This window comes from Sciurus carolinensis, chromosome 4 (assembly GCF_902686445.1).
Source record: "Sciurus carolinensis chromosome 4, mSciCar1.2, whole genome shotgun sequence".
Taxonomy (NCBI): domain Eukaryota; kingdom Metazoa; phylum Chordata; class Mammalia; order Rodentia; family Sciuridae; genus Sciurus; species Sciurus carolinensis.
In genome coordinates, this window is record NC_062216.1 from 123,769,416 (window position 1) to 123,790,831 (window position 21,416).

General features: G+C 35.4%; 1 protein-coding gene across 1 annotated transcript in view; it reads right to left on the bottom strand.

Moving 5' to 3' along the window:
* C4H12orf56 (chromosome 4 C12orf56 homolog) overlaps positions 1 to 21,416 on the bottom strand; it is an 81,523-nt gene that overhangs the window by 58,751 nt on the left and 1,356 nt on the right. The window contains exon 2 of the mRNA XM_047551289.1: positions 171 to 330. Within this exon, the coding sequence (XP_047407245.1) occupies positions 171 to 330 (160 nt within the window). The remainder of the gene's footprint in view (positions 1 to 170; positions 331 to 21,416) is intronic.

The window sequence follows — 21,416 nt, forward strand, 5'->3', positions numbered from 1 at the left end:
CCAATCTTTCCTTCTTTTCCACATACCCTAAATTTATTGCAAATTGTGCCCTGCCACTGTGCTGCTCGTAATGAATTAATCAGTTTATCTTCAACATAAGGAACACTGGGTAGGTTTTCTGCCTCATAAAGAAACTGATCTTACATCATTTCAAGAAAAACATTACATACCTTTTTTGTTATTGGCATTGGCATGATGAAATGGAATTATGAATTTCCTGACACCTTTTGATTTTGCACACTCTTTTTTCAAAACAGTTGTATAGATGATACGAATGTGTTGGTTGATTTCTCTATCTGGTGAATTCAAAAACTCTGGGTAATCATCAACCTGAAAAATAAAATTATTCAAACTCATTGAAGACAAATATAACTACTTACCCATTTGGGGATAGTAAGTCCCCTAAAGGTAAGGGCAAGTTTAAACTGCATTCTTTCTTTTCATATTATCCACTGGGACAAATAAGTAGAAACAGTGTTTTTGTTTTTTAAAGCATATCCTACTTCACTTTCCATTTTGAAAATAGGTCTCAAAATGTATAAATAATTGGGTTTAAAATAGGATTTTTCTATACAGGAGCTAATGTCCTGCAACAACCTACAGAGATTCTATAATACAAACATCACTATTGGAACTGTTGGAAATGTGCTCTGCTTCCTTTGAAGTGCCGTTTTCTAATTTTGGTTTAAAAGGAAAACGTCTCAATAAATACTTAGGACTGTTAAATCTTTCAATAACCTACTTCTCTTTTCATGACAGGAAGCAACAATATCTATAGGAAAGCTAAGAATAAACCTAGAGAACCATTACAGGTATACTTAAGACCATTAATTCAAGAATCGGGAGAGATTCTGTTATAGGCTTTTTCAAGTACTTAAAATTTAGATTAAAACATTTCACAGTTTCATCTTTCTCTTTGTCACAAAAAAAAGAAATATCAAATAGCAGTAATTTAAAATTCTAATTCAGGGTAATTGAAGAAAGATGGATCAATGAAAAGTTAACAGAATCTTCTTAAATTTAATATATAAAAATTACTTTGGAGGTATAGCTCAGTGGTAGATGCAAGGCCCTGAGTTTGATTCCCAGCACTGCAAAAAAAATAGATATATATTATAAAAAATAAATATATCGTAGATAAATATATATTAAAATATATACAAATATATCTACAAATATATTTATTTCTACAAATAAATATATTTTTTTCAAAATATAGAGAACAATTTATAGAATTAATGAAGCATGGTCCAGTGGAGGTCTTCAGAGGATGTACTTTAATTAAGAATGACATTTTATAGTTAGTAAAGGAATTCTCTTCTGCACAGATGTCTTCAGAAATGTTTTATTTCAAACTTTCATTCCCTAGAATTTTTAAGTGCCTTTTTAATTATATGTGTTCATTATAAAAAAAATAGAAAAATGCATATAAAAACAGAGAAGAAAACAGAATACCATTATATACAATTCCACCTCCCAACTCACCCCCAGTACTGGGAATTGGGGGATTGAACCCAGGGCACTGTACCACTGAGCTACATCCCCAGCCTTCTAAAAATTATTATTATTTTATTTTGAGACAACATATCGCTAAGTTGCTAAAGCTGGTATTGGACTTGTAATTCTCCTGCCTCAGCCTCCTGAGAAGCTGGGATTACAGGAATGTGTGAACACAATTGTATATTGTAATATCACAGATTGAAGATAACTTAAAGCCTTGAACTGATATTAAATTGAGTTACTTAAAGTATAATCATTAGATACCAAGATAAATTCTAAGTAGGAGAAAAGGCTGAAACATTGGCTACTTAGGCATAATTTTAAGTGTATACACTTCTGCTTCTCATTTTTATATTTATAGAGAAGTGTTTTGGCCATTTTAATGTGTGTTCTTCCTTATAGTGGTTCTGTGCTTGTGAAAGAGGTTTTTTTTTTTTTTGCTATATCTCCCCGTCCTCAAAGCATGTTACTTTTCTTTTTCTTTTTTTTTTTTTTTTTTTTTTTTTTTTTTTATTGCGGTACTGGGGATCGAACTCAGGGCCTTGTGCTTGCAAGGCAAGCACTCTACCGGCTGAGCTATCTCCCCAGCCCTAGCATGTTACTTTCTACATCCATTTTTAAATGTTTTGTTGCCCCTAAATAGGTAATGAAGTATCATTTCTCAGGCATCCATTATTTCCTCTTAACCAAGAGTCCAAATATCTTCTAATAACTCAAGTTTTACCTTCCCCAAGTCAGATCCTAATTATAAGAAATCAATATATAAAACTTCAGGATACCTTTTATCTCTAACATATCCTGGAGATTTTCCAGTGGGTTCCTAAGAGAATCACAAATTTTTTTTTTCTTTCAACTTATAAAAAAAGAGGTGCTTGAAATAACTAGGTTTATTTGGTCTATTTACAATTGTAAATTTCATGGAAAGAGTTGTCAAATCAGAAGAGATGCTCAGCCTTCCTTAGGTTTAATTTGCATATGTAAGTTGCAGTAGTATAAATATTTTAGAAATGGCATGCTTTATGGGAAATCTCTGGGGATTTGCTGATGTTCTTGCCTCCTGTTTGTCAGGATCTTGGTGGTGCTTCACTTCATCATATTAGACAACTGGAATGTATGCTATCGGTCATAATTTCAGTCATGCAGAATGCTGACTGGGCCACATTTTTGCATATACCACTTTCTAGACTAATAAATCTTCATTATGGAATTATTTCTTTCTTTTTTTTTTTTTTTTTTTTTTTTTGCGGTGCTGGGGATAGAACCTAGGGCCTTGTGCTTGCAAGGCAAGCACTCTACCAACTGAGCTATCTCCCCAGCCCATTATTTGTCTTATTAATGCAGTTAGTAGAAAATACAAATATCAAATCCCTACTTCAAATTTACTGATTCTCTTTATTTACTATTCTTCTCCTATGCTTATTCCATTCTTGGCTTATATAAATATTGTATCTCAGTATTATTATGTCATATCTCATTGTAAATTATGCTCACTTATTTTTGTAAATCAGATAAAACATTTACTGATTTCTTTAAAAACAGTCTTAATGACTTAGAGACATTTTAAAAGTATTTTTGCAAATTTATTATATTTGCTTTGCATGATACAGGAACACCCAAATTTTCCTGTCAGTTGCCTTAATCATCTTATGACCCTCTTCGGAACTTTCACAATTAAATGTTCTCAGTAATAAACTAACCACAGCCATTTGAATCCTCTGCCTTTTACAGATCATTTTGGTTTTACTCTGATACTGACTTGAGGGTTCAACTCTAACCAAAAGTTTAGTTGATGTCTTCAACAAAGGATGATCACAAAGTTTCCTGGAAAAGGACTGAACCAGTACTTTAAACTACTAACACTTCAAAGCCGTGTGGACATTGCTTAGACAAGTCTTAGACCACACCAATAGACTGAGTCAGGATTTCTAGCACTGTATTTAGGTCAACAGTAGATGACTTCATGAGACTTCTCACTCAAGAGTCAGCAGAGCAATTAACTTTATAGGACTGAATGAAGTTGAAAAAGAAAATTTTATTGTTGTTGTTTGGTTTGTTCTAAAACTATGAATAAAGTATCCAGAGCATAAGGATACTGGAAATTGGAATATTATTCATGTTGTCTTAATGTTCTGTTCTACAGACGTAAAAGGAAGCTGTTTCTCTACTTAAATTATAACCCATAGGTAATCCACTCTGCTTTTGAAAACTGAAATTTTTTAAATACCTGATTTTCATTCACTCTCCCAAATTCAGAAACTAGTATCATATTCAATAAGAATATGCCTTCCTTTTTATCAGGACATAATTGGACACACTGTATAATCAATACCTATCATGAGGTATCATATTTAAGAAAGGTGGTAATGCATCCAGGAAGAGTAAGCCATATTAAGGATCAAACATTGCTGGTATTTATGAAGCCAGTGCTTACAAACCCCTCCCCACACCACCACCCAAGGAAAATTGGCCTAATATTTGCTTAAAGAGTCCCAGCCTTACAAAGTGAAAAATTTTCAGGAACTCAAGAAGAAACTTTTGGGACCTCAAAATTCACTCAAATTTATGAGTACTGCCGGAGAAATCTTGTGGAGTTTCTTTGGCTTGGTTTTCCAGCCTTGGGATGGCAAATAGTAGAGGCTTTTGAAGGGTTAACCTGATATCCATTGTGAAAATTTAGAAGCTAAATTTAGTCTGAAATAGTTGTCTAATACTATAGATTTGCAAAATATATTTAAAGATGCTAATATGGTAAATTAACACTTACTGTACCTATGTAAACAATTAGGCCAACTTAAGAAACCCTTATTTTGTGAATAAGAATCATCTTTTCTTTGAAATTATGATGATGGTGCAACTGGGAGAAACTTTGAGGAAAATCTGTGAAAGACTGAATGCAAAGGGGAGAAGTTGGTATCTTAACTCATTCAACCAGATTATCTGTGCTTCTCATTGTCTTTGAGCTGTTTTACAACGCTGTAATTTTTATAAATGTTGTTGTATTTGAAAAATACAGACAGTTTAAATTTTTTTGTGGGATATCTGTCAATTTTTCCTCTTATTTCTTCCTTTGATTGATGCCTAGAAATGCTTCTACACCCTGAAATCAGATAAATATTCATTTCAATTTTGTTGTGCTTCCTTTACAGCTTTCTCTTTTAGAGTTTATTCTCCAATTCTTCTAGATTCTATACAACTATACCTTAGAATCTTAATCTAACTAGCTGTGATTTCAAGTGTATTCAGTACTAATCTGAGGAAAAGTATACTTTAAGTAAAGAACAAATGCAAATAAATATGTAAATATTTCTGAATCAGATTGCTTATTAGAAGTTTTGTTGGGAGACAAAGTATAATAATTTGAATTAATAACTGCAGTTTATGGAACATAACACATAGATGATCTTAAAAAATCCTCACTGCAAGCCTATAATGTAGTTATTAACACCATTTTACAAATGAGGAAACTAAGGTTTAAAGGGAGTCAGTTCACAAAACTAGTAAATGGCAACACTAGAATGACAAGACAAAGCAGTCTGTCTCCAAAGCCAGATTTATGAAAGTAACCAAGATTCGGAGGTGGGAATTTTGTCCATGAGAAAGAAGAAAGCATCTGCAAAGCCTTATTTATGGGAGTAGGGTGTATCTACATAAATACGTAATTTTCTACATATTTCATTAAGGATTTTGCTTAAAGATATTCCAAAGAATTCATACTTTGCTTAGTAAACCTATAAGAAATACTAAAAGGGGTCCTTTGGCTAAATTAAAAGGACCCACTGCTAGGGAGGATGAGGCAAGAGGATTGCAAGTTCATGGCCTCGCAACTTAGTGAGACTGTTTCAAAATTAAAAATTAAAAAGGGCCAGGGATGTAGCTCAGTGGTAGTGCTCCTGGGTTCCATCCCTAGTACTGCAAAATAAATAAATAAATAAATAACTCGGTGTAGCATGCATGAGGCCCTGTGTTTGAAACCCATCACCAAAAAAAAAAAGTCAAAGATTAATAGAATGATTTTTTAAAACATGACTTAATTATATACTGTCTATGAGAGACACATTTTAGATTAAAAGATATAAATAGGTTGAAAGTAAACGTGTGGAAGAGATATATCAAGCAAACAGTAACTGCAAGAGTTGAAGTCACTTCATTTCTATGAGACAAAATAGATTTTTTATACCTTTATCTTATTTATTTATTTTTATGTGGTGCTGAAGATCAAACCCAGTGCTTCACACGTGCCAGGTGAGTGCTCTACCACTGAGCCACAATCCCAGTCAAAAATAGATTTTAATACGAAAAAGTTTACTAGAAACATAGAAGGACTTTTGTAATGGTAAAGGGTCAATCCATCAAGAAGTATTAGCAATTCTAAATGTATATTCACCTAAAAACAGAACCCAAAAGTACATTAAGTGAAAACTGATAGAACTGAAGGGAGAAACAGACAATTCAACTATAACAGCTGGAAACTTAAATACCCCAAATAAAGGCTGTGAGTAGAAAAACAAAACCAAAATTCCCTTCTTTAAAAAGATCAATATAATTAACAAGACTCCCCCCAAAAAGTAAAAAGACTCAAATTACTAAAATCAGGAATGAGAAAAGAGACATTACTACCTTGCAGAAATAAAAAGAAGTATAAGGGAATACTATGAACAATTGTATACCTACAAGCTAAATTGCCTGAGTACACTGGACAAATTCTTAAAAACCACAAACATCAAAACTGACTCAAAATAAACACAAAATATAAATAGCCTATAACAACTACAGAGATTGAATTAATAACCAAAACAATTTCCCACAAGGAAAGGCATAGGAACAGATAGCTTCACAAGTAAATGCTACTGAAGTCATTTTTGGGGTGCTGGGGACCAAACCTGGAGCCTTGCATTTCACCACTGAGCTAAAGCCCCAGACCCCCAGTTCTATTCAATTTTTAAAGAAGAATTAACATGAATCCTTCAAATACTCTTCCAAAAAGTAGAAGGGAAGGAAACAATTCCCAACTCATTCTGACTAGAGAAAACCAGACAATAATATCAGAAGAAAAGTAAACTATAGACCAATATTTCTTGAGAATATAGATGCAAAATTCATGCACAAAATACTTGCAAACTAAATCCAGAAACACAGAATAAAAGGTACTGTAGTTTGAGTCATAAATATAACAAAGTACCTAAGTACAAACGATTACTTTCCTTGTTCAAATAAAAATTCTAAATGAGGCATTAAGACATGATGAAACCTGGCTTTCATGGTGTTAATCCTTTTCCTATTTAGAAAACATGAGAGATTGATTTTAGAATTGCTTGAAAGCAAATTGAAAGATTATTATTAGAATTGCTCTGATCCTTTCTTTACTACCTGACCTATTCCACATTTGCAAGAGAAGGTTGTGTGTGTGGGTGTGTCTGTATGTTTGAATTTTTAACATTAAAGCATCTATGTTTATGCAAAGATGTCAAATAATGCAGTAGAGCTTTGTTATGGGAATATTAGATTAAAATGTGTTCTCAAGTAAAACAGAAGGAAAGACATGTTAGTCAGCTTTGCATTGCTGGGACAAAATACTTGAGAAAATCAACTTAAAAGGAGGAAAGTTTCATTTTGGCTCACAATTTCAGAGGTTTCAGTCTATGGTTGCTTTGCCCCATTTATTGGTCTGTGGCAAGGTAGTACATTATGCTGAAAGTGTATGGAAGAGGAAACCTGTTCACTTAATTGCAGCCAGGAAGCCAAAAGAGAAATAGGAAGGGTTAGGGGTCCCAACATCTCCTTCAAGGGCATGCCTCCAATAACTTAACTTCCATCCATTATGCCCCACCTCCTAAAGATTCTACCACCATCAACTTGGGCCCAAAGCTTCAGCAAATGGGTCTTTTGGGGACATTTAAGATAGAAACCACAATAAAAGACTCCTAGCTGGGCACCGTGGTGCATGCCTGTAATCCTAGTGGCTTGTGAGGCTGAGGTAGGATTGCAAATTCAAAGCCAGCCTCAACAACTTAATGAAGCCCTAAGCAACTTATTGAGACCCTGTCTCAAAATAAAAAATAAAAAAGGCTGGAGATGTAGCTCAGTGGTTAACTGACCCTAGGTTCAATCCCTGGTGTCAAAAAAAAAAAAAAAAAAAAATTCTACAAAATCTGGACTATCTCTTACAAACAAATCATATAAAAAAGGAGGAGGTATAGAGAGGTGACAGTTTTAGTTTGAGACCAGCTGGGCATGGTGGTGCACAACTATAATCCCACCTACTTGGGATGCTGAGGAAGGAGGATCACAAACCTAAGCAATTTAGTGAGACCCTGTCTCGAAATAAAAAACAAAAAAGGACTGGATGTAGCTCAGTGGTAGAGTGCCTCTGGGTTCAGTCCCCAGTGAGAGAGAGAGACCTAAGTGACACATCACACAAGTCAATCTGATCATCACAAAAAGAGAGGCAAAGGTGGTGTGTATGGGTGGAGGATGTAGCTCAGTGGTAGAGTGTTTGCCTAGCATGAGTAAGGCCTTGGGTTCAATCCCCAGCACTACAAAAATAAATAAATAAAAGATGGTACCATGGAATGAAATAGAAAAGACACAGGATCAATTGAGCATTTTTTCCCTGCCCCCAAAATTGAATCTACTTCCTACCACCCTAGTTCCTAGGAAATAGGATGGACAAACATGTTAAAGGACTCAACAGAGCACAAGGTTCTGAATTTAATCCCCTGCATTATTAAAAGAAAGACAAAAGGACTCAGATATAATCAGGCAGATTCAGAACATGGAAATTTTTCCAAGCCAAGCGACCTGGTTTGTCTAGCATATAACACTGGGGGTAGGGGGGTTTGGAATTGTCATAGATTAAATGGGATTTAAGGGACAAATCATACCAAGCACAATGTGTGGGCATTATTTGGATCTTCAATTGAACAAACTTATAAAAGACATTTCTGAGCAAGTGGGGAAATTTGAACCAACTGGCTATTTGATGTTGTTAATAAGCAATTATTAATATTTTAGATGTGACAATGGCATTATGATTACTATTTTTAAATTGTCCTTATTTCTCAAAGATATATACTGAAGAAAATCTACAGATGACATAAAACATTTTAGAAGTATTTTAAAATAATCCTCTAGAGGGAAACTCAGAGGATTGATTATCCATTCATAAAAGTTAATAAAAGATGGATATGAAAATCATATGCATGCATTGTGTGCTTCCTGATTAGACCCTAGTGTTAAAAAAAAAAAAAAAAATCTGTAAAATACATCCTGAAACAGAAAGGCTATATGGCCTTCACTTAGTTTTGTTGATTTGGGTTTAGGTACATTGTAGAGAGTCAATCAAGTTCATGCTATTCCCTCCTTTTGGTATACTCTTGGCTCTTCTTTCTCTGCCTAGAAAATTCTCTTCATCCTTTAAGATCAATCTTTTTACTTCTTTGATGAAACGTCACTTGTAGCCAGGTGCGGTGTGCGCGCCTGTAATCCCAACAACCTGGGAGACTGAGGTAGGAGAATTGCAAGTTGAAGTCCAGTCTCATCAGCTTTGTGAGAACCTCAGCAAGGGCTGGGGAGATAGCTCAGCTGGCAGAGTGCTTGCCTTGCAAGCACAAGGCACTGAGTTTGATCCCCGGTACCGCGCAAAAAAAAAAAAAAACACTCAGTAACTTAGCAGGATCCTTTCTCAAGATAAAAACTAAAAAGGCCTGGGGATGTGGCTCAAAGATAAAGCACCACTGAGTTCAACCCCAGTGCCAAATAAACAAATATGTAAAGAGAAATTTTACTTGTGTTATTCTCTTTATCACATCTTTTTCTGAGTTCCTACCATATTCTATTTATTGTATCTGTTTTTAGATTTCACTATGATTTTAGCTTATAACTATTTTTCTTCTTTCTCATCTGCTTAACTCCCTTCCTAAATTATGAGATGTTTGAAAGAAGTACATTTTAAATTCATTTTTGCATTTTAAGTTCCTGATAATTCATAACTTTAGTGGAATGCCCCATACAAAGTATAATATCCACTCAGCAGAGGCATAACATATAGAGAAAGGTCTATATAGATCAACAGGCTGCAGTTTGGAGATCAGTATACTTAATGAGATATTAAGTAGTGCAAGGCAGGCCTAGCAAGAGATAAATTGTTTGACATCTTTCAACTTTCATGGTCCTTTTCAGATTAAATATCTTCTATGCTCAGTAAGTTTTAACTCTCCAGTTTCCAATAAAAGAAGGAAACCAAGTAATTAATTAATTTTCACTCCATTTGTTACTAGTTCCAAGAGTATTTCAGAGAGAATATAAAAGAGGGTCAATGGCAAGCCCAAAGGATTGACTATATTGATAAAGTGGCCAATATCTGGAGACATTTTGAGAGAATTTTCCTCAAATTAAACCACATTAACTATTGGAGTTTTGATATTAGATATCCCCCAAAAGTTCATGGGTTAATGCAAGAATGTTCAGAGTGAAATGATTAGATTATGAGAACTATAACCTAATCAGTGGATTGATCCATTTTATGGACTAATAATGCAAATGGATTACTAGATAGTAACTACAGGCAGATGGGAAATGGCTAGAGGAAGTAGGTTCCTGGGGTATGCCATGGAGGATTATAGTTTATTCCTGGCTGGCAGTTCTCTCTCTCTCTCTCTCTCTCTCTCTTTTTTTTTTTTTTTTTTTTGCGGTGTTGGGGATCAAACCCAGGGTTTCGTGCTTGCAAGGCAAGCACTCTACCAACTGAGCTATCACTCTCTCTCTCTCTCTTTCTCTTTCTCTCTCTCTCTCTCTCTTTCCTGGCTATCATGGCAACCTCCTCTGCCATATCCTTCCACCATGTTGTTCTACTTCACCTTGGGTCTAGAGCAATGGAGTTATCCAACCATGAACTAAACTTCTGAAACCATGAGCCTAAAATAAACTTTTCCTCCTCTAAATTGTTCTTGTTAGGGATTTTGATCACAGTGACAAAAAGCTGACCAACACATTAGCAATTATTTATGTCACATTGTACATAAGTTTAGTTGTAAGTAGAAGCTATTTTTACATTTGGAACTTAGCAAATCCTCCAATTATCATAATTTAAAAACTCACTATAGTCTCCACCAGAGTTTTTTCCCCCATTATATTCCACCTGGACTTTAGTATATTGATCCCTAAGGAAGTGTGAGCAGATAAGCTGTTTATAGAATCTATGAATATTTCTGGCATGAAATGACCCAACCACTTATTCTAAAAGTAATTGCCAGTTTTAAGAATTGGGCAGTACCCCATCAAAATAGTAAAGACTCCCTAGACTATTTCAATGTTAGATTTGAAAAATCATTGCCTCAGGGCTAAGAGTGATGACTGAGAAAGACTAAAAGATAGATTTCAAATCTTGGTTCTGTAAAAAAGGTACTACATCTCACCTGGGTCTTTTCAGCCATGCCTATCCTTGAGTTTCATCAGTAATAGCAATGAGTGGTTTTGGCTTTGAAGGACAAAGAGAGCTATGGTGTGGGGAAATGAAAAAGGCATTTTGTTCATAACTTCATCCCTTCCTTCCTTGGCAACCCATGCCCAGAAACCACATTATTTGCATACTGAGATAACTATGTTGTCCTTATTGCAAAACCTAAAACCTTCTACAGATGTAACATAATTTTGCAGAAGGTCAGTTGTTGCTATGTGCATAGTTATGATTAAAGAATGCTGACTCTGAGATCACACAGACCTGGGTTTACATTCCAGTTTGTTTTCCAATGTGATCTCATGCAAATATTTACTCTTTCTCTGCCTCAGTTTCCTCATCTGTAAAAGACAGATAATACTGCCTTCCTTATAAAGTTAATAAGATTAAAAGAAATATTCCATTTAAAGGGTTTTGCATAAGACTGATAAATAGTTTATGCCCAATCAATATCTGTTATTACTAATGACTACCGACTATTCATAAGAACCCCAGTAGGCTAGGAATGTAGATCATGGTAGAACACTTGCCTGGTATCATGTGTGAGGCCCTGAGTTCAATCCCCAGCACTACAAAAAAAGAAAAGAAAAGAAAAAAGCCTCAGTAATGAACTATTGAGTCTTATTTATGGTCCACTCAGTCCAGTATTTGTCTCTGATGACAAGGGGCACTTGGGGACAAAAATGTATCTTTTGTTATGTTTGGTTATTGTCATATGCATTATAATATACATGTATATGAAAATGTGTGTGTGTAATTTTTATCTGAATATAGTCTTAACTTTTTTGACTAAATTTCTAAGAACATCATATATCTACATCATTTTTTTTACCATATTTATATTTGTGACTTTTTTTTTTTTACTTAAAATACACTTTCAAAATATAAGGGGACACCCCTTATTTCTTGGTTTCCAACATTTTGTGGACAAATCCATATTTACCTTATCCCTTCAATTTGATTTCATAGCCTTGACTCAAATTTTTACATAGCTTTTAATTTCAGAGGAGAAAATACCCCTAAACTTGCAGGTAGTCGATTAATTCATCCTAGTTGTTTTTGAGCTTCCACTAAAAAACACCAAATTGAAATGTACAAAATAAAAAATGGGTTTCTGTTTTCAAAGAGCTTAGAGTCTCATGGGGATTCATTTAATCAAAAATATTTTTTTATAGCCCACTATGTACCAAGGCAGCTGTAACCTAGAGATTAAGAGCACTGGCCCTGGAGTCAGATTGTCTAGTTCACTTCTGGTTCTGCCACTTAGTGAATGACCTTAGGCAAAGTGCTTAAACTCTCTGTAAAACTGAGGCAACAATATTAACTGGGGCTGATAAGAGAAAGTTCCAAGTTAAGCACTTCAAACACCACCTAAATGGGGTATAGTAAGAACTCAATTGTCAGCAATTTGAGGTTGGCACTAGATTTGTTCACATACATTCCTGTTCTTTCTTCCAGACACATGGAATATACACATGAAGGGATCCTAATTTCCTAGCCTCTTTTAAATTAGGCATGGCTATGTGTCTGTCTCTGGCTACTGAAATTTGAGAAATGCCATGTGTCACTGTTAGGTAGAAACTTAAAAACCAGTACATAACTTGCCAAGTTAGTATTGCCCTGCCATGGTACTCAAGCAAGCATGTGTTGAAATGGAGCCTCTGATACTAAAATGAGTGACTGTTACATATCTCTTAACTAAAATAAACAGAGCCCCTTGCTAGTCCACCATGGACAAGTGGCTTGAATGAGACATAAACTTTGTTATGTTAAAGCACTGAGACTGCGGGGCTGTCAATGCAGCTTAACCTGAACTATCTTAGCCAGTTATTATCATTACACTCACTGCATTCATATAGCAGGGAATCAAGCTGACAATATTGCTGCCCTCATGGAAGCTCTTAAGATGTGTATACAATATTCGAGATATTTTGTCCAAACAAACTATTAGGAAAAAGCCAAACTAAGTTTACCTTTTCCCTCTGCCTCCCACAATGACAGCTTTGAAATGGTATAAAGGAGTCAAAATAGTGGAAAAAAGCTGGAGAAGAATCCACAACATTGTCTCATTTACACAACTCTTAACTACCTTTTCAAATGCATGATGCAGCCAAACAACACAGGGATCATCTCATAAAGAACAAAGGAAGAGTACTGAAAGTGAGTATCACATGACCTAAGAGATTTGTAATGCCACTAGGTAACCCTGGCCGGTGACTGTCACATATCTCTTAACTAAAATAAACAGAGCCCCTTGCTAGTACACCATGGACAAGTGGCTTGAATGAGACATAAACTTTGTTATATTAAAGCACTGAGACTGTGGGGCTGTCAATGCAGCTTAACCTGAACTATCTTATGAGATCGTTCTTGGGGTTCCTCAACACCTGGAAGTAAGGAAAAAGGAGGCAAATTGTGTGATGGATCTGAGCATTCATTCATTTATTCTTCCAAATGAAAATTGTTATTGACCATGTGTCAGGGAATGTAATGTAATGAGACAGGAATAAAAAAAGACAAACAGGTCCTGATCCCATGGAATCTATGTTTACTATGAGATATTGATATTAACAAATCATTGAACGTAAGATCTTATAGAAGATTGAGAGTGATAAATGCTTTGAAACAGACACATTAAGTGTAATGGTACCATTGTACACACTTACAACAGCTAGGGAAATGATTTGTTTTTGTTTGTGCTTGTGATGCTGGAAATTGAACACAGGCCTTCACACATAGTAAGCACGTACTCTACCACTGGGCTACACCCCCAGTTTGGACTGATCCTTTTAATTTGGGCAGCTGTGGAGGTAGGTATCCCTGTGGAGGTCATGCTGAATTTAGGCTGAAACATGACTGCCAGGAAGGAATCAACCCTAGGGAGGGTTTGGAAGGACAGTGTTACCTATAGAATGGTAAGTGCAAAGGCCTGGGGCATAAAAGAAAAGATAAAGAGCTCCACAAAATGTTAGAAAATGGAATCAGAGAGATAGAAGTGTTCAATCATGGAGGCTCTTATGGGCAACAAGAATTTAGAAGCTCATGGATATTCTGAATCAGAAGAGTGATAATTTATGATTTATGTTGAAAAGATCACTGCAACTTCTGTGTGGAGAAGAATCAGTTTGGAAGCAATTTCAGTAGTCTAGATAAAGAAATGAATAGGTGGCACTGGAAAATGGGGTAAAAATGGTTACAGATGGACAAATTTTGAAAGACAAGTCAAGAGAATATACTAATGAGTTGGATTAAGGAATGATAGAACCAAAGATAATGAGAGATAATGTCATTCCCTGAAATAGGGAAAACTAAGGGAGGAATAGATTTGGGGGTAGAAATCAGGAATTCAGTGTTTTAATACATTGAACTTGATACACCTAATGGGCAGAATTTTCAGAAAGAACAAACAAGATATTGTATTTTATAAAATAAACAGATACATAGTGCCTAAACAAGTTATTTTCTTTCCACCTTTGCTAAATTTTCCAAAGCCAAGAGCCCTAATTTGCAGAGGGAATAATAGTATCTATCTTGCAGGTTCGTTGTGAGCCTTAATTAACTTAATATATGTGAATAAAGGCTATTAATGATAACTAACATATGTAGCTCTTACCATGTATCAACCACTATTTTAACTGTTACATTCATTAATCCTCCACATGAAATTTAGCAAGGAGGTTAAGTAACTTGACCAAAAGCAAAAGCTGAATAAAAATGTATATTGCAGATAATACATTCAGAAATATAATACATTCAGAAATATAAGTGATGGATTATGATGAATACTTAAAAAATATGCATTGACCATCTCTTTTGTTCTAGTCAATGTTCTAGGAACTGAAGATACAAAAGAAAGAACAGAACAGACCAAATGACCTGTACTCTTGGGATCAGTCAAGAAAAGCTGTTTGGAGAAAGAATGACATAAGCTTAGCCCAGCAAATGTACAGGATTTGAATAAGGAAGGGAGTAGAGAAGAAGCCAGGCACTCCTATGGCAAGCCCTATGACCTATTTCCATTCAAGCTAAGGATGTTTTTCACATTTTTAAAGGAAAGAGGAGAAGGAGGGGGAAGAAGAGGAAAATATGGAGAGGGGGGAGGAAAGGAAGAAAAATGAGGATAAGGAGAAGGACAAGGAGGAGATGGGCTAGAGACTACACAGAATCCAAAGTATTTTTCTCTGATCTTTTACAGGAAGAAGTTTGCTGATCCCTAGAATAAATGTCTTTCCTGGAAAATAATATATGTAAAGTTGCTGAAATAGAAATTTAAAAATTGCAGGAGAAAAAAGTTCAGTTTCAGGGAAGGGTAAGATCTGGAGAAAATATAGGATGACTCAGTATGTGAAATCTAACATGAGACTTTGAGATTGGAAGTTTGGTGCCAGAGACAGTGGCCCACACCACACCTGTAATCCCAGAGATTCAGGAGGCTGAGGCAGGAGGGTCACAAGTTCAAGACCAACCTCTGCAACTAATTAAGACCCTGTCTCAAAATAAAAATTTTTAGAAAGGAGCTAGGGATATAGTCTAGTGGTAGGTCACCCCTGAGTTCAATCCCCATTATAGTCAAAAATAAAATAAAATATAAAAAGGACTAGAGGCTTTGGGAGAGAATATAACATAAAATAAGAACTGAAACCACCTACCTTTTAAAAGAGGTAATGGTGGGCATTTTAGTAATGTGTATTTTCAGTTTCAACATTCTATCCCTCCATCAGATGCTGGCACATGCCACCTATACGTTTTGAGATGTGTTACACTGTGAGAACACCCAACTGGATAAGGCTGGAGGGCCTCTGATACTCCAATGGAACATCACAATACTTTTGGTTCTAAAAGAGAAGCATATACAAGCTTCCGCTGCAGCACAAAAGAAACCCACTTTTTAATTTTTTTTTTTATTTTTTTAGTTGAAATAGAATTAACATTTGTAAAGAGTTTATAGCAGTGTCCAGTGCGTTGGAGGTGCTCAATAATTAATTGTAATTATTTAACTTATTTAACAAAAAGCTGCCCATGAACATGTGCTAATATGACGAACCATGTTCCTTTATTATGCAATTTTTAAGTGTCTCCTATGTGCTGGGTCCTGTGCTACATGTAGATAATCGTTTCAAATCCTCAACAGTTTACAAGTTGGTGGGAGGTAGACGAGTCAACAACACAGTTACAGAAGAGAATAAGTATGATAAGCACCAGGAACATGGCATGGCACATGGTGCCATGGGAGAAGTATTGGGACCCTGGCCTAGTTTGGAGTGTGGGTGTGTCTGGGAGGGTCAGGGTATTTAAAAACAGGAGCTAAGAAGAAAAGGGGAGGTTCCGGTAGCAGGAACAGTCTTTGCAAAGGCCCAGGGTAAACGACCTGGCACAGCCAGAGAAGAGAGAACTGAATGTACTTCCTTTTCTTTCTTTATTTAAAAAAATTTTTTTTCATCTTTCTTAGAACCATGGGGCCTCCTGTGCGTGAGACACACACTCTGCAGCTTAGCCACAGTCCCAATCACTGAGAGTTCTTTCTGTGATTGAAATGCAAAGGGGAAATGAGCAAAGAGCAAGGATATGCTTTGAGCAAGAACCTTCTAAGGTTCTTCATGTTTAGAACTGAAATGTTAGGACATTTGGATTTTAATCCTAAGGGTAATGAGAACCTGTTGAAGAGTTAAGGGTATCATATGATCAGTTCACATACTACACCCGGGGGAGTGGGGGAGGGGACGACACTCCATTTCCTCAGTACCTCTACCTAGTTCCATTATTTAACTGTAAAACTCATTTCCATTTCTGAGGATAGTTTATTCACTTTAGCACTGGTTCATTTCCTTTGCCCTTTTTTCTTTGGGCTGTCCTTCTCTAATTTGGTCATTCCTTCATTTATTAACATCTTACAGGCTTGATTAGAAGATTTTAGCAAGCCTGAAAGCATGAGCCTAAATAAATCCATGCTAAATAAGCTCTGGTGAAAGTAGGTACCTAAAGGTAGAATTTGTTTTCTAATTCCATCCTCTATGAATTTTAGTTTCATTCATTCTTACCTCCATTACCACTGATAATTGAGACTGGAGGACTCAGATCTAATTTTTAAGTGTTTCTGTCATCAAACATGAATTGCAAATGAAACTTTCTTGAGGGCAAAGAGAATATGACATTTAAAAAATCTAAACATGAAAAACAGTATGGAGAATGTAATGAACACTTCCGCATATCAACCCAGCAAATATTTTGTCATATGTGCTTCAATTTTTTTTTTTAAGTTAGCTGCTTATATTCCCTTTTCTGACTTTAACTTCTCTCCCCAGGGGTAAGCACTCTTCTCAGTGCTTATAATTCCCATTAATGTTTTCCTACTGTTACTAAATATGTGTGTATAACTCAGCTATATATCATCTTGGCCTATCTCTGTATCAATAGCATACTACTACATGTAGCTTCCTGAAAATTTTTTTCTATTCAGCATTATGTTACTGAGATAGAATTATATTGAATCTAATTCACTCTTTTCATTACTGAACATTATTTATTTAACCATCTACTATTGATATTTAAGTTGTTTCTATTTCAAATATTGCTTTTATAATTATTCTTGAACACAATATTTCAAGATTATACACATTTTAGGCATATACTAAGAATGGAATTAGTGAGTAAGTAGTCTACAATTTTATTAGATATTGCCAAGTCCTACATGATTCTCCATGTCTTAACAAACAAAAGGTAACGATTTTGCCAATCTGATGGCTATGGAGTGTGTGTGTGGGTGTGTGTGTGTGTGTGGGTGTGGGTGTGTGTGTTGTTATTATTGTTGTTTTAATTTCATTTTGCAGTTTGTAAGAGAGAAGACTACAATATTTTTCCATGTTATGGACACTTCCGTACTCCCTTCCATTCTACAGATAAATGTGATGATAAAATGTGAAAAAAGAATTTTAAAAAATCCCACAACTATAAATGAACCAAATATGAACTGGCCCTCATTATACATTTATCCATCCAACTAAAAATATATATCATCTCAAGCCTGGGTTACAAAGAAATAACATATTATGTAGGAACAGAATGAGCCCAAGAAATTATAAAGGAATGAATTAAAGGCTATAGCAGACAAAGGTTCACAATGCATGCCTGGAAAATTAGCATCCATTTTTTAAGAGTTCTTCTTACTTCTGCAAAGTAATAACAACTAGCATTGACTGCTTATTCTGACCTATTCACTGTGCCAAATGCATCATAGGAATGATCTCATCTGATCCTCACAACTATAAAAGGTAGTTACTATTATTTTCTTCATTTCAGAGAAGGGACTGAAACTCAGAGAGGTCAAGTAGTTTCTCCCAGGGATTAGCAGACCAACTTCTGAAGCCAGGCAGGAGTCAGACTGCTTATTAGACATCTTATACTGTTCTTCTTTCTTAATTCCTTGCCTTCACCTCACCTTCCTTCTCCCTAAACAAAGTCTGAGAATACTACTTTATGGTCTCATAACAAACTAGCAATACCTCCAGTGGAGATGCTACTTTTTGAACTACTATGTTCAAGTAACCATCTCCTTCCTTAGAAGAGAAGCATAAAGTAGGTATTCAAAACCTTAATGAATATATTAATGCTACAGAATCACTATGGATGACACAATTGATTATTAATGTGATGATCTCAACCAACTTGAAGTAGGAAGAAATGTGCCTGGCAACAAACCAGCACGAAAAGGTGCATTTGTTCCCTGTCCAAGAAGTTTCATGGAGCCTGGGATTTCTGGGAGAGTGTGAAAGGAGAAACAGAAGCAAGGGCTGTTGGCGTTGATGAATTTTTCTTTTCCTGTAGGTGTTGGGAGGGTTCTGAAGGAGAATGAATACATATGAAACTCAGAGACTGTTCTGGTATTTGTTCTCATATTTTAAAGATGCATCTAATCTCAGAAGGGCACAGTATTTTGATGCATATGAGAGCAAAACTCTATAGAGAATTCTTTCAAAATTAACTTAAAGTAAATGTTGGCATTTCATAAAAGCTTCGCCAAGCAACCTTGGAAACTTTCTTTGAGGAGAATAACATTATCAAATACTTACTGAGATCTCCAAATCTACTTCAACCTTAGAATTACTGAAAGGGAAATCTCACCCTCTCCAAATTTGTAACCTCTCCAAACCATGTGTAGACTTCTGGTGTAACTTTTTCTGATTGTTACTTCAACTTCCACTCCCTCAGAAAAGAGAGTGGAATTTTATCTTCATATTTGCAGGTTTTTTCCTAAAGTGTAACCATGACATAAGACAAGCACTAAATAGAGTTATCTGGCCCAACATCAAACAAGAAGGGCTGGAGTCCAGAAGCATAAAAGACTGGTTTACTCAGGAATTATTGAAGTTCAGCAACCATGTGACAGTAAGAACAAAGACAGAACGTGAACCTGAGACAACTGGAAGTTAAATAACAAGACAAACCTGTAGAGTAAAATGAGAAAACCATAGAGAATGGAAAAGGATGATTAAAGATTTGGTATTAGAAAGAGGATGTTTAAGAAATGGCCTTGGAAAGAGGATGGAACCCTGGTTTAAAGACACACAGAGACACACAGAGAAAAGGGGTGTGGTGGGGAAATTAAGTAGTTTATCTTTCAAGGAAGGAGGAATCTGTTCTGAAAAACAAAGTTGCCTGGCACTGACATAAGGTACCTTGAGTCAACAAGTTAGCATGGATAGGATGACTATGTGTGATATGACACAGAAATCAGGAAAATTCTGCACATTGTGGTATTAGGATTCAGTGTTCACAGACTAATTATTATGTCTGTGACTATTAATTAATACTAAGAAAAGCAATTCTATGACTCCACCTTTCACACAACCTATGAAATTTAATACAGTACTGAACTATAACAATCATTGAACTATTTTATAAAAACTCAGATCAAGTGTTAAGGCACTTGATCTTGGCATAATTATATTCATTTCTCACTGAAACAGTAATGTTTAAAAGATTACCCATTTTAAGCACTGCAATAGGAAATACTTCTATATTAGCTTCCCATCTATAACTATTGTAACCACCTTAGTGGTTCTTTCATAATTCTGGAGCTCAGAAATCCAAAATTGAGTCTTAGGCCCAGGTGTAGCTGAGTGATAGTCAACTTGCCTAATCTGCAGAACTGAAAAACAAAACAGAGCAAAACAAAACAAAAAAGCAAAAACGGGTCTCATTGGGTTTAAAATAAAGGTGTTGCTGGGACAGCATATCTTCTGGGGGCTCTATGGGAAAGCCTGTTTCATTGCCTTTCCAGCTTCTATAGGCTGCTATGTTCCAAGACCTCCTTCTTCCTTCAGTCTAGTCTTCTCTGGTCCCATCACTCTGCCATGGGCTCTTCTGCCTCCCTCTTCCATTTTTTACATTGGGCCCATCTCAAAAATTTAAATAAATGTCCCATTTTAAAGTCAATGGATTAGCAACATTAATTCCCCTTTGTCATGTTACAATAACATGTTCACAGGTTCCAGGGATTTAGGGTGTGGTTATCTTTTTGGACTAATTATTATGCTTACCACAACTTCTAAAATTAAACTATATTGTGCAAGATGGACATCGAAAGTATCATTAATGCTGAAATCTTAGATTTCTTCAGCACACCTAGAGATATTACATATTCTACATCCATAAAAGGTAAACCTTATATGTTAAAGCATAACCAAATATGATATGCCTTTTTTGAGGAGTCTTGGCTCTGGGCCTAAGGAGATTTACAGTATTTTCAAGTTTCTGAAAATTTAAAAAGAAATAAAAATAACAACTCTTGAAATGCATAGATTATCTCTCTTGGGAATAATAACAATATCCTAAAATAAGTAATTTTTTTTTGTCAAAATGATAAATACTTATACTGATAACACTAGAAAAAGCCAGGCTTTAAAAAGTTTCTAAAACATTTGGAAGGGTTGGAAATGTAGCTCAGTGGTAGAGTACTTGCATAGTACAAGAACTTAGGTTTGATCCCCAGCACTGAAAAAAAAAAAGAGTAATTCCAGTTACTCAAGAAGCTGAGACAGGATTGCAAAATTCAAGGCAAGAACAGCCTAAGAATCTTAGTAAAACCCTGTCTCAAAATAAAAAAGGGAGGTAGCTCAGCAATAGAAGACCCCTGGGTTCAATTCCCAGTACCAAAAAAACAAAAACTGGTAAAGGAAATTAATTTTTTTTTTAAATTTAGTTCAAGAGAATGAAAATAATAGTAGTGAGAAAAAGGGCAAAGTTTCCTTCAAACTTTACTCAAAAAAAAAAAAAAAAAAAACGCAAATAAATTTACACAATATTAGACCACAGGGGTAGTTTGAGCAGGAAAAAAAAAAACAAAAAAACAAAAACTCTTTTTACTTAATTTTATTATTTTCTTACAGACATGTTCAAAACAAGCTATGATTCTCTAAGCAAAACAGCTCTATCAAGAGCCTTGCCAACCTTTCCCTTGGGGACA